At 34.8% G+C, this 13,884-nt stretch overlaps 1 protein-coding gene across 3 annotated transcripts; it reads left to right on the top strand.

The window, feature by feature from the left end:
- The first annotated feature begins 8,237 nt into the window (after nucleotides 1-8,237).
- Nucleotides 8,238-13,656, top strand: LOC111916152 (uncharacterized). 3 transcript variants are annotated; one of them, XM_042895747.2, is made up of 12 exons: nucleotides 8,238-8,747; nucleotides 9,426-9,510; nucleotides 9,641-9,771; nucleotides 10,047-10,149; nucleotides 10,639-10,653; nucleotides 10,809-10,954; nucleotides 11,744-11,939; nucleotides 12,056-12,130; nucleotides 12,257-12,364; nucleotides 12,540-12,584; nucleotides 13,256-13,324; nucleotides 13,433-13,656. In XM_042895747.2, exons 1-12 carry the CDS (start codon nucleotides 8,458-8,460, stop codon nucleotides 13,451-13,453), a joined length of 1,284 nt encoding a protein of 427 aa, XP_042751681.1. In that variant the 5' UTR covers nucleotides 8,238-8,457; the 3' UTR covers nucleotides 13,454-13,656. The 3 variants fall into 3 exon arrangements, with proteins under 3 accessions (XP_042751681.1, XP_023767552.1, XP_023767554.1); XM_023911786.3 differs by having other exon boundaries at nucleotides 8,240-8,747; nucleotides 13,226-13,324; XM_023911784.3 differs by lacking the exon at nucleotides 13,433-13,656 and having other exon boundaries at nucleotides 8,239-8,747; nucleotides 13,226-13,348.
- The last annotated feature ends 228 nt before the right edge of the window (nucleotides 13,657-13,884 follow it).

A 13,884-nucleotide genomic window follows, 5' to 3' on the forward strand; every position in this document is an offset into this window, starting at 1 on the left:
CCACAAAATCGGATTACACTATATAAAAATCACCATTGGTATTTTTCCTGGATTATGTACACTTTTAATGAAGTTTACAAAAATTTTGGTAATTTACTTTAACTGTTTAATAATCTCAAATTAATGATTATTTAAGAGGATAAAAAAATAAAAATAGAAAGACTAATTGAAAAATATCTTTTCTATTTTTCACAGCTTCTAAATGTATAATAACATTGTTACAAAAAGTTTGGACAATTTTGGAAATAGTTTTCTATTTATTTCAATTTTTATTTGAATAAATGAACAAAAATTATAAAATCGGGTTAAACAGTTTATAAATCCATTTTTATATTTTTACCAGCTTAAAAATGCTTAATAACATTAACAAAAAAAGTTTGGGCAATTTTGGAAACTTTTTTCTATTTATTTCAATTTTTATAAGAATAAATGCATAAAAATCATAAAATTGGGTTAAACAGTTTGGAAATCCATTTTTATATTTTTCTCAGCTTAATTATATCTAATGGAAGTATCATAAAAAGTTAGGTAATTTTTATCATTTGGATTCTATTTTTCAAGAATTTATATTGTTATGAAGGCTTAAAATTTTGGAAAAATAGTTAATCATATCAAAAATCCAAAGAAAAATTTATGAAACACCTCTACTGTGTTTAGAATAAAAATTTAAAGTTTGAGAATTTTTGGAAACTCTTTGATAATATTTTTGCTTTTTAAGAGCTTAAAACACATTTAAATGTGTTGAAATACTCTCAATTGATATTACAAAAATTCAGGAAAATTAATATCCAAAATTGTCTTAATCACATGAGTTATAAAACTTCACCATTTCAGAAAATTTTTTATAACTTATCAATATTAAATTTTGACACAATATTGGCATAATTTTATTGTAGTAGCAAATATACTAGTGTTAGCTTTCTATTAGAGACTCATTAGTGTGTAACATTGTGTAGGAATCGATAGTGGTGCAAGTGGATCGTAGTCGAAGGCACCATTGCATCATCTCAATGCATATTGTGAGTATTCACACATTCCCCTATTTTCGATTTTTATGTTTTGGGGTGGAAAAGCATGTCCGAAAAGTTATTTATTATTCATTGTATTTAAATTGAATTGTATCAAACTTGATTGCTATATTTTGCTATATTTCTCTATGTATGTCTATGCAACACGAAACATGAGGCCTTATCGTCTTAAGTCCCTTCCCTTTACACTTTAATCCAACCATTAACTCTTTGAGCCATTGGTCATTATGGATAACGCTATTAGGAATTGACAACTCCTCACTCGCCCGATTGCTGGAGTGCATGATACCATATAATCTATGGAACGATAAGCATAGATCTTGATATGGCATCAGTCATAGGCTTGGTTGGGAACTCATTGTTTGCTCATACACATACAAACTCGTTACTTATTATAGCAATAAACTTTGTATCTCATTATAACAACGACCTTTTGTTACTAAATACTTATTTATTTGTTTTAGCAACAAACTTGGTTGCTTCTTATAGTAACAAACTTGTTTGCTCGTTGTAGCAATGAAACTTGTTTACTCATTTTAGTAACAAACTTTATTTCCCATGAGGATATGAATATTGCATCTCTTTTGGGCAACATACTTAATTTCTCATGATGACAACGAACTTTGTTTATGCAAACTTAATACTCATTTTTGCAATATATTTATATTTATGGAAACTTTTATCAAAACTTTGATTTCGATTCATGAAACCATTATTATTATTATTATTATTATTATCTATGAGTACTCACCAACTATTTTTATAGTTGACGCTCGTTTTACATGCTTTTTCAGGAATTATCGAGTAAGTGACACTTAAGGACACTTCATTGTTAGGAGCATTCGCATGTGTTGTATTCCAATTTTCATTGTAATTTCTTTTAAAAGTTGTTCAAATCCATTGTAAATTTGTAATGACTTTTAATACAATGGTTGGTGTTCTCTTTTTAACTTTTGCTATGAAACCCTTTATACTGCCACGCCTTGTGTTTCCGCTTTAGCGAGGTGTGACAGCAGAAGAAGGTGGAGGAGAGCACGACAGTCCGACCGGTCCACGGGATCAGCAGGTTGCCGATCATTGGGGTTTACAGCCTTGTCAACAGAACATGGTGGAAGAAGAAGGAAACATGGAGAGGCGGCTTAGCAGCGACATGACAGCGACAACAGCTCTAGCGGCCGGAGATGGCGGCTCGTTGGTCAGAGAAGCAATGTAACAGTGGCGGTAACACCCTCGCCGACAGATGGGATGGCCGTTGGTGGTTTCCGATCTCCACGATGATGGTGGTGCGACGCCGGAAGTCAGGAAGGGAAGGTGGTGATCGGTGGAGGGGATATAAGTTGGGTTGGCGGCTGCTAAGGGATCCTAAGGTTAGGGTTCCCGTAAGGGTTATATAGCTGGTGCCCCTTTAAACTTATTTCCATAATAACAGGACCGACCCCTCCTTCCCTCTTTTCTCTCAAAACAAGGCATATGTTTACCATTTAAACCCTGCCCCTTGAATTCCTTTACAAAATGAGTCCGGGTTTTTTACTAAACAACCCCAATCTTCTAAAATCTTTACAAAACTAATCCACAATTTACCTTTTTAAACCCCCAACTCTCAAATGTGACATATTCGGCTTTCTCCTCTCTTTTTCTTCCAAATCAAGTCCCAATAATTACCACGGAGCCCCTGCCTTCATAAATATTTACAAAATAAGTCTCGAATTTATACTTTAACCCATGAATAATCCCAATAATAACTTTTGGCTCCCAAAACCAACACATGGCTATATAATTATTGATTTTAGGGCTACGATTCATTCGTTAATTAATTTATTTATTTATTTAATAAACGGGGTGTTACAATTTGATTTGATGGGACACTATGATGTTTGAAATAAAATGTTAATGTTAGGAATTTTGAAAACAATAGTCATTGTTACTTCATATTTTATGGGAATGTTTGGTTAATTAAAAATGAAAAATTTAATTGAAAATTTGGGTTGTTACATACTAACTCCTAAGAAGGGCTAGGGAAAAGCCTTGAGGCTTTGGGGGGATTTGGGAGAGAATAGTTAGAAAGGTGTGAAGAAATGGGGTGATTTGTGCCTCTATTTATAGGCTGGGAACTGACCAACATGGTGTGTTCTGAGCCCCAACACGTCCTGTTGAGGTGTCAAGTGTAACCATCTGGTGGCAAGGCGTGGTGAAGAAGCAGTAGCTCAGATCGCACCACGTGTCACTCGCTGGTCACTCCAAAAAATAATTATCTTCTAAAATCTGTAACTTTCGCATACGAGCTCCGTTTTTGATGTTTTTTTATATCCACGCATAAGTAGCGACGTGATCTACAACTTTTGTTTAGACTTCGTCGGCTAATTTTGACTTTATTTTTAAAAGTAATATTTTAACAGGCTTAGACAGTTAAAGTCCTTTAAAAATTCATAACTTTGTCATCCGACGTCCGTTTTTGACTGTCTTTATATTGTTGAGCTCCTATTAACGAGACATTCAATTCTCGTTTAGGATGTGTTGGCTAAAAATCGATCGATCTAAAATTCGATTTCCGGGTAGTGTACTGCTATGCAAAATCTTAGAAAAATCATAACTTCCTCAAACGAAGTCAGTTTTGGACGTCCTCTATATGCACGATCTCGGTTTAACATATACTATGACTTACATTTAGATATATAAGGCTAAAAAGTAGTTATCAAAAACTCACTTTTTGCGATACACGGTGTCGTATCGGGTTAGTCGTAAAACTTCGACGGATCATAACTTATTCGTTATAAGTCGGATTTTAGCGTTCTTTATATGTACGGAATCCTTGTGACATATACTATAAATTTGGTTAAGATTATTTATGCTAAATAATCTTTTATTAAAAAGTCATTTTTAATGCTTATTATCTCTAAATTGACTAGTCCGAATCTGCGGACGTTACATCAACATCTCATGATATCGGGCCTTCTTCATCTCCTCATCCGCCACATACTGCGGAACTAGAAGTTCTCTCTCCCTGAACATCACAGTTATTTGATCCACCGTCTCCGTAGTCTGGCAGAGATCCTAAAACTCTCGCGCCAGCTGTTGCACCTCAATCACCGATGCAAACTCAGCTCGGAACCGTGTCGAGAAATCATCCTATGACATCATATCAATCACATCATCACCCAGTGCATGACCTACCTCCTCCCACAGTCTCACGCCATGTCCTTTAAAAGTCATGAAGCTAATCTGACCTTGTTCCCCTCGGGACAACAACTGGTGCGGAAAGCATTTAGCAACATCTACTAACCACCGCCTCCTCGCAATGGGGTCCTTCACCCCATGATAATCTGGAGCTCCACATGCCCGGAACTCCCTGAAAGTCACAGATCATGCTCTTGCTAGTGCCACCATCTCAGAATAAAACGAGCTCAATCGCTCATCCAAAACCTCCAGGATACCCTCCTTGACCGAGTCGAAGATCGCAAGAGTCTGATCGAGAATGCAACGAGTAATCTCTGACGAGAGAAACTCCCTAGTCTGGTCATCGAGCTACCTGACTCCATATATATATATATATATATATATATATATATATATATATATATATATATATATATATATATATCGGAGAATCACAACTCTACAAGCTCCTTGATTTTATCGCATCTCTCATTGAATCAAGTACAAATCCTCTGCTTTTAGTAGTATGGGCTCATACTACCTTACATATCTATCCATACTTTCCTCAAGAATTGCTTTGACTCAACCAAGTTACTCTAAATCCATACAACCTTCCCTCACAGATAAGGCTCCCAACACTAGATCTCATCCTAGGGTTTCGTAGGGCAAACTTCATACCGCTCTCCGCCATCAACTGCAGAAGGAACTCCTGCTAACTGGCTCACAAATACAATTACATATCACTAAAACTAGATAATTCTTTAAATGAGAGTTCTCACACTACAACGGTTGGACTCAAAAAAGAGTTGCACGATAGAGTTAAAACCTAACCCTCTAAAATTATTTAGTTCCCATAACATGTAAATTAGCATATCTTTTTACTAGTTAGCTGAAGCTAATTAGATCTCCTAAAAGCAAAGCAAACAACATTCGAGCATCAAGAATTTAGAACCAAGCATAACCTAAACATGCCAGCCTATCACTGACTGACAGTGCTAGCATGCAAATCTACAAGCTTATACAACATGCATACAAAGGCATCTCTCCTAGCATTCTATCATGCAAAAACTAGGCAGATCCATAGCCCTAACTAGCATGCGGTTCACAGTTTCACAGATCAAAAGCATATCAAATAACATGTGTGGGTAATTTGGGAAAACTTACTTGAGCTCGGCTGATTGCATGCACCACACCCTTTCTTATTTTAGAAAAACCTTTTTTCTTAATATATATTTCTTTTGAAAAACTTTACCAAATCCTCAGTTTGAGTTCAGAGACACCCAAGATTGTGCCCAAATCCCTCAAACCAAGGCTTTGATACCAACTTGAAACATCCCAAAAATATGATCCAAAAATTCATTTTTTTAAAAAATAAAACAGTATTCTAAAAACATTATCCATACGTCTCAAATGAAAATAAGTATCTTAATAACATAATAATCAGTGTGATTTCTCAAAAGTGGGAACCATGTGGTGTGTACAATGTAGTCATCCCGAGCTCTTCCCCTTGGAACCCGAAGTACTTGAAACATAAACTGAAAACCGTAGGCACAAAGCTTAATAAGTTCCCCAAACTACCTCATACCATACATAATAAATCACATATTGGGCCCCCGCCACACATCGGGCCTCGCCCGGCATCGAGCCTCACTTGGTTTACAAATCTGTTATTCTCAGGCCTTGCCTGTCACCAGGCCTCGCCCACTATACACATACAATCTATATCACAAAATCATGCTAACAAATATAATGCTCTTAAACGCTAGCATATGTTCCAGTCCTCAGGCCTCGCCCGACATCGAGCCCCGCCCGATATACATAGCAGCTCATAACGAATGCAAGGGTCACGCAGACTCCTAGCATCTTAGCATAATCAATAAGGGCCGACATTGGTGCCTTAGACATGCTAAACCCAATGAGGAAACTCACCTCGAATCCTGAAACTCACTGAAGATCCCTAGTTGCTACCCTGACGATACCCCGAGCTATCAGTACAAAATAACACCCATTTAACATTTAGATTCCGTTCTAAATTCAATAATCCATACTTGGGGTAAAATGACCATTTTATGCTTGGCCTAGCTTAACCCAAGACTAAGGCCCCAATTCACAATCTAAAAGGCCCAATACCAAAAGATCCTTTAGGGCCTTACCCCTAATATGGGCCTTACCCGAAAGCCCAATAAATTTCCTTAGCCCAAAAGCTTAATTTTAGATGGCCCAACTAATCCCCAACCTTCTAAGCCTAAAACATGGCCCAAACCTAAAGCCCAACATCGAAGCCCATTGATTACGCTACGCTGGGCGTAACCCTAGTATGCTCCCCGTACCAGGTTGCTTTGCTGGATCGGGAAGTCTCACGAGTACGCTCAACGCACTCCCATTTACAGTGGGCGTAATCGTCAAAAGGCTAAAGAGTCCATTAAGTGCTTACTGCTTAATACCAAACATCCAAATCATGGATCTAGCTCTTAATAGACCTCTAAAACCATAAAGTTACTGACTTGGTGACTTTGCAAACCCCAAATGAACCCAAACTCGAAATATAACATTCTACTTCCATGAAATGAACTCAAACTCATGCATGGGTGAGTTCCAACCCAAAAAATGCTAACTTTAAGACTTAGAAACCTCAAAAACGTCAAGAGGGCCAACTCATAACTTCTGGTATTACATCAAGCCACTAAAACTCACTCATGGGACCAAAAGTTAACCAAAACCAAGCTAGAACTAGATCTTAGCTGTAATACAACAAGTTTAGAGCTTTATACCTCTAATGAGTGCCAAATGATGAATATGTTCCGAATCTACAAGCTCTCACTCCTCTAATGAAGCTTCAAGATGACCCCTTTCCTTCAAAGCACCAAAATACACTCAAAAAGACCTTCCAAGCTCAAAAACACTCAATAATGGAGTTAAGGTTTCATAGAGGCTGATTAGGGACAAGAGGGAGGATGATAGAAAAGATCCTTGGGACATAATGTTCTTTAAATAGTGCTCAAACCATAATATCAGGGTTTTGGGGTTTGGACACATACACCGCGTGTACCCACTTGTACGCTGCGTGTACATGCATGTCATCCACGTTCCTTTTACTCTAGTACGCCCTGCATACGCCCCGTGTACGACACACGCCAAGCCCAAAATGAAAAAGTACAATGACTTCAAGGCCCAAAATCAAAATAAGTAAATTACCAAATTTAAATAAATACATTAGAATTATCGGGCGTTACACTGAAAGAGGCCACTAAACATCTAGACCTACAAGGTTTGGCATCTCAAATGGTCTTGACTCATCAAGACCTTCCAAAAGGGACCAAAAAGACCAAAACAAGCTCAAAAGGAGATCTAAAAAATAGATGAGCAAAGTATGAACTTTATACCTCCAAAAGCTTCCTAAGATGATGAAGATGTTGGATCTGGAAGCTTTACCACGCCTAAGGATTGCACCACAAGCTCTTCTCCTTGCAAACACACCGAAAAATGGCTTCCTTTTGACACTCCAAGCTCAAACTCACCTCCAATGGCAATTAGGGTTTCTAGGGACGTTGAGAGGCAATGGAGGCTGATATAAGTGAGGTCCAAAGGTCATAAGAGGGTTTAAATAGGACACAAGACCAAAATTTTAGGGTTTCTAATCCAGGCCACGTACGCCCCACATACCTCCTCGTACGCCCCGCGTACGATGCTTCGATGCTCGATGATGCACGCGCTCGTACGCTAAGCGTAAATGTGCGTACACCCAATATACAAGGGGATGGTCCTTGCCAAAAACTTAATATTAAAAGAATAAATGGAAAAATACCTGGATTTTCGGATGTTACAAAGATAACACATATGAATAATACAATCGAAAGAAATCATAAATTCTAATTTTAATCCCAGAAGAAATCAGCAGAAAAAGAAAAAAAAAGGAAGAGATTACCTATGGGCGGAGCCAATGACGTAGGAGGCTGCTTGACAAGGGGATGCTGGCCGGAGAAGACGAGTGATGAAGATCGACGAAGGGAAGACGATGATGACGGATGGAGAGGACGGAGTACTTTTTTTTTTTTTTTGTTAGGGCACAATTGTCCAATGCGATTTCTTTTCTATCCGACTTGGGTTTATGGCTTTGTGGGAAATACCACGGAAAGATGATTTTTTAGTCCAAATCAAAAGTGCCCATTCAGCGGATTTTTATGTTTACTTACGACCCCTCAAATTTCCATTTCCTTTCTTCTTCCTCTCTGAAAACATTCAACTTGAATTCTCCTAGAGAGAGAGAGAGAGAGATATGAGCAGCACACAGTCGTTACACTCGCTAGCCTTCAGGGTGATGCGGTTATGTCGGCCGACGTTCCACATCGAAACCCCACTCCGATTCGACCTCTCCGATCTCATCGTCGGCGAGGATCTCTTGGACGATCCTTCCGCCGCACCTCACATTCGTCGTCTCCTCCAATCTCAATCCACAACCACCGACTCCTCCACCGATCTGACCTACAGTAATCGGTTCCTCCTCCGTGATGATCCCTCCGACGCCATGGGCCTCTCCGGTATGCTTGTTCTCCCTCAGGCATTCGGGTAAGAGTCACTTTTTTAACTCAATATTAAACAAACAGTCGTTACTGCTCTTTTATTTAAAATATATCTGCATAACTTTTCTTCATCTTGATGCAAAATTGATATGGATGTGATGCTAATATCACAACAGTTGTTCGCTTTTTTGATTGTTGATATAAGAAAGTTAATGCGGTTATACTTTCCCGGCACAAAAATCAGCTTATTTCTTAGCATTTTGCTCATGAAAAGTTTGAGTTTCATCTGAAAGCTGCACTCTTTGAAGACATGTTGATTCCTTGTACGTAATTATGACCAAAAAGGTCTGAATTAGGCGGGTGATTGGATAGTGTGATCATGTGCTAATGAATAATTAGAACAAGATAATGAACTGTAACAAAACCATGGTGCATCGGATAGTATTTGGTAGTGCATCAGCTCTAATAATTACTTTTGATGGTGTATAAGTAATTTGGCTCTGGTCATTCGATAATCAGTTTTTCTGAAACTAGTATGAAACTGATAGTTTGATTCAAGAATCATATGTTTTGTGTTGCTTTTGGAGTTGCAAAATTAGTGTAGTGAACATCAAACTTTGTAACAACCATTTTTTTTTTTGGGATGGATGGAGTATAATTTTGTAAACTTTTGATACATTTCATTGACATTTGGCTTTTTGTGTTTGTATGCTTTGTTTTGTAGGGCAATTTATCTTGGAGAAACGTTTTGTAGTTATATAAGCATCAACAACAGCTCTAGTTTTGAAGTGAGGGACATTATAATCAAGGTGATGTTTCTGAAAAAGACATGAATGCCCTTCTCAACCAAATAATAAAAATGTCCAGTTGTAAACTGTTTTTATGTAACAATTTTTTTTTTAGAAAAAGTATTGAAATTAATGATTTAAGTGACCACAGGCAGAAATACAAACAGAAAGACAGAGGATACTGCTTTTGGATACAACAAAAACACCTGTAGAAACAATAAGAGCAGGAGGGCGTTATGATTTCATTGTTGAACATGATGTTAAAGAACTTGGTGCACACACGTAAGAAATATATCTATTATGATGATGATGATGATGATGTTATATTTAATATTTCAAATGTTTTCTTCTGCCTTTTTTATTCTAGGGTAACATACAAAAACAAAACACTAACATACTGTTACCATTTTATCGATTTAGCCACTTAACTAGTTTCTGTTATACTTATTTTTTTTTTCACTGTTATAAAAAATGTTAAAATACATAAAATGGTGAACTTTTATATGTATTTTGGTAATTATTTTTTTATTCTAATCTAACTTTATATTTTTCTTTAGCTTGGTGTGTACAGCTCAATATAGTGATGGTGATGCTGAACGCAAATATCTCCCTCAGTATTTCAAGTTCATAGTTTCAAATCCACTTTCTGTCAGAACAAAGGTATTATATTATATATTATAGAGTAGATTACACGAATGGTCCCTATAGTTTGAGGTAATTTGCATCTTTGGTCCCTAACTTATTTTTTTAACTCGGGAGGTCCCTACTGTTTGTTTTTGTTGTGTGCTTGGTCCTTGTCTTACCTAAAAAGACTATTTTCCCTTGGTTTTTTAATTTATTTAAATAAACACACCCCCAACCCCACTTCCACCTCACCCGACCTTACCTTGCCTACCCCATTTTATTTAAATAAATTAAAAAACCAAGGGCAAAATAGTCTTTTTAGGTAAAACAGGGACCAAGCGCGCAACAAAAACAAACTGTAGGGAGCTTCCGAGTTAAAAAAATAAGTTAGGGACCAAACGTGCAAATTACCCCAAACCATAGGGACCATTCGTGTAATTTACCCTAAATATTACAAACAAATCAATGAAAGTACATTGCTATTTCTTGCACTTAATGATTTTTTTATATTAATTTGTTATGTAGGTCCGTGTTGTGAAGGTAGGTTGGCATTGGTTAAAAATACGTGTGTGTAAGTCCTTATTCTGTGTCTATTGGGTGTTATTGGTTTTAGATAGAAGGGTAAAATGGTCATTTATACATGTTACTTTTTTTGACATTTTCTTGTGATGATTCATCTCCTTTTGTTGTCTCAGGAAACAACATATTTGGAGGCTTGTTTAGAAAATAATACAAAATCAAATCTTTATATGGATCAAGTGGAATTTGAGCCAACTTTACAATGGGGTGCAACATTATTAAAAGCTGATGATCATCATTCAGAAAAGGGTGTTTTAAACAGGTTTTTTGTGTGATTAAATAAAATTAGGGTTTCAATGCAAGAAATAGCAACATATTTTTATTGATTTGTTTATTACTTTCATTTCTTCTTATTAAAACTATCCAATTATAGCAAAATGTTATTATCCAAGTATGAATAGATTTTGTCATCTATAATATAAAAAATTCAAAGTACAATGCTACATAAAAAAATGAAAATACAATGCTGTAATAGAAAGAAGGGTTAATCTAAAGAAACCTTATATTTTGTGTGTGTGTGTGTGTGTGTTTTAATCAAACCTCAATTTTTATTTTGCTTGAAAAAGACCTTGTGTTTTTTCATTTTTCCGATACGACCCTTTGAGTCACTTTTTTCCAAAAAAAATTGTAAAAGGTGAGGGTTTTTTCGAAAGAAACTAAAAAAGTTGAGGGTTTATTTGGAAGCATTTAGAAGATCAAGGGTTTTTGGAAAAAAAAATACAAAGTTGAGGGCTTTTTTCAGAAATAATACAAGGTTCTTTTTTTCATGCAAAAAAAAATCAGGTTTAATCCAGAAAAACACAAAATATAAGGTCTTTATTGAGATTAATTTAACCTGAAAATTATCGGCTAGTTTAACTAGGACCGATGAATGATACAAAAATTGCAACTTTGTTTTTTTTTGTTTTTTTGTCTGTGCAAAAAGACGTGAATACCCTTTTCCACTTTATCATCCGAAACATTAAACTTCAATATAACCAATTCTTTAGCTGCTTCATAACTTCTCAACTTACTTTTTTTTTTTTTTGATATTGATTTAAAAATGCAACAGAGAGATATTCAAGGAACCTGTTCTAATTAAATCAGGTGGAGGAATTCACAATTATCTTTATCAATTAAAATCATTAGATGAATTATCTACACCAACAAAGATTGAGGGTAATAATGTCCTTGGTAAACTTCAAATAACATGGCGTACAAATTTAGGTGAACCTGGGCGCTTACAAACACAACAAATTCTTGGTAATGTAAGTTGACTTTCTTGACTTTTTTCAACACATGATATTTATTTTTTCTATAAGTTTAAGCATTTGATTCTTCTTCTTCTTCTTATTATTATTATTTTTTTAATCATTGTGTATAGCCCATTGCACACAAAGAGATTGAATTGAAAGCAACTAAGGTGCCACCTGTCATCATTTTAGAAAAACCCTTCACAGTAAGTACAATTTTTTTTTTCTTTTTACTTTTAATATGTTTAATTAATTCCTTTGAAGAAAATTAATATTTTTAGTACAAAATGAACTTTAAAATAACAAATTAATATTTTTGTGGTTTTGTGTAGGTGGGGTTGAGTGTAACAAATCTTAGTGAGAAGAATGTTGGGCCATTTGAAGTTGTCTTATCTCTCACTGATAACCATGCTGTTATGGTTAATGGAGTTAAAAGAATGGTAACTCTCTCTCTCTCTCTCTCTCTATATATATATATATATATATATATATATATATATATATATATATATATATATATATATATATATATCCTCCTCATCCATCATTCTTTTCTTTGTCTTAGATTATTTAGAAAATGATATGCTAATTTTCAATTCAATATTTATTATTCAGGCTTTACCTCAGGTGGAGGCATACAAATCTTTGGATTTCCAACTGGTATGTGGTGCACTTTTTTATATTTTATTTATTATATAGGGTTAATATATTTTGAGCTTTTACCGGATTAAACCCTAACTTTATTTTTTTTTTCCTAAAAAAAACCTTGCACTTTTCCTTTTTTTTTAATTTTTTTTTATTTGGCTCTTTTCACAGGTTATCGGTAATCTTCCAGTTTTAGACATTTTTTTTACCTTGAGATTTATACTTTTTTCCAAAAAAGCCCTCACATTTGACAGTTTTTTGGGTTTTGATGTGGTGCAAAACACAAACATACTTTTATCATTTTTTATTGAGTTAGCACTAAACTATTATTTGTTATCAATTTAGCTGTTGAACTTTTTTTGTTTCAACCGAAATAATCATTAAAAAATAATAGCTCACTGTCTAAATCGATAAAAATGTGGAAATACATTATATGCTTTTCTGTATTTTGGCCTCTTTCAAAACCCAAACCAGATAACCAGGGAAAATGTTTTTTTTTAACAGTAAAAAACGTGTAATAGTTTAATCTTATTCTAGGCAGGTGGCTAAAGGAGGGCATATTTGTAAATAGTTATGGCTTATTTCTATAAGTTTTTATCAAAGTTTGTCACAATTTTTGTTTTTATTTCAACAGACTTTTGCATTATTTGTTGCAGAATCTGATTGCTATGGAACTTGGAATGCAGAAAATCAGTGGCATTACACTCTTTAATACAAATGACAAGAAAACATATGATCCTTTACCAGATATCGAGGTAAGATTTTTTTACATAAATTAATACATCATTTATTAACTCTTTCTTTCTACATTAAGTAAGAAGAAAAATCTATATTCTGATGGATTCTTTTTGAACATATTGCAGATCTTCGTTGATGCATATTGATAAGTTTTGTTTTAAACTATAACGAGTTCATGAGAAATCATATTGTGGATCATATCAAATTCAGACTTTTGTAATTTGTAGTTTTGTATGATAGTTGATAAATATATGTTTTGTTTCATAGTTATTATAAAATATTGTGTTATAAATGACATTGGTCCAAAAAAATTCCCTGTTTAAAAATTATTTACATTTTTAATTTTAAACGAGTCTATTCATCAGCAACCAATTTATCTAATTAGGTTGGATACTTGGATTGTCTCAAGTCTCAACCCATTCATTCGAGATATTCAATTCAATTAATAACCAAAACCAAAGAACATTTACAAAAAGTACAAAATAATAATAATTTACAATAACATGCATATAAGTTTATTATTAGTATAGATCATTTGTTTCAAAATGATAAGTTTGGTTTATGTTATTCAATTTCA

The sequence above is a fragment of the Lactuca sativa genome, chromosome 1, assembly GCF_002870075.4.
Source record: "Lactuca sativa cultivar Salinas chromosome 1, Lsat_Salinas_v11, whole genome shotgun sequence".
Classification (NCBI taxonomy): Eukaryota; Viridiplantae; Streptophyta; class Magnoliopsida; order Asterales; family Asteraceae; genus Lactuca; species Lactuca sativa.

Coding starts and splice junctions, on each gene's coding strand:
- LOC111916152 (XM_023911784.3), top strand. CDS start 8,458: ATGAGCAGCACACAGTCGTTACACTCGCTAGCCTTCAGGGTGATGCGG. Junction 9,772..10,046: donor AAAGAACTTGGTGCACACAC/GTAAGAAATATA, acceptor ATTTTTCTTTAG/CTTGGTGTGTACAGCTCAAT. Junction 11,940..12,055: donor CACAACAAATTCTTGGTAAT/GTAAGTTGACTT, acceptor CATTGTGTATAG/CCCATTGCACACAAAGAGAT.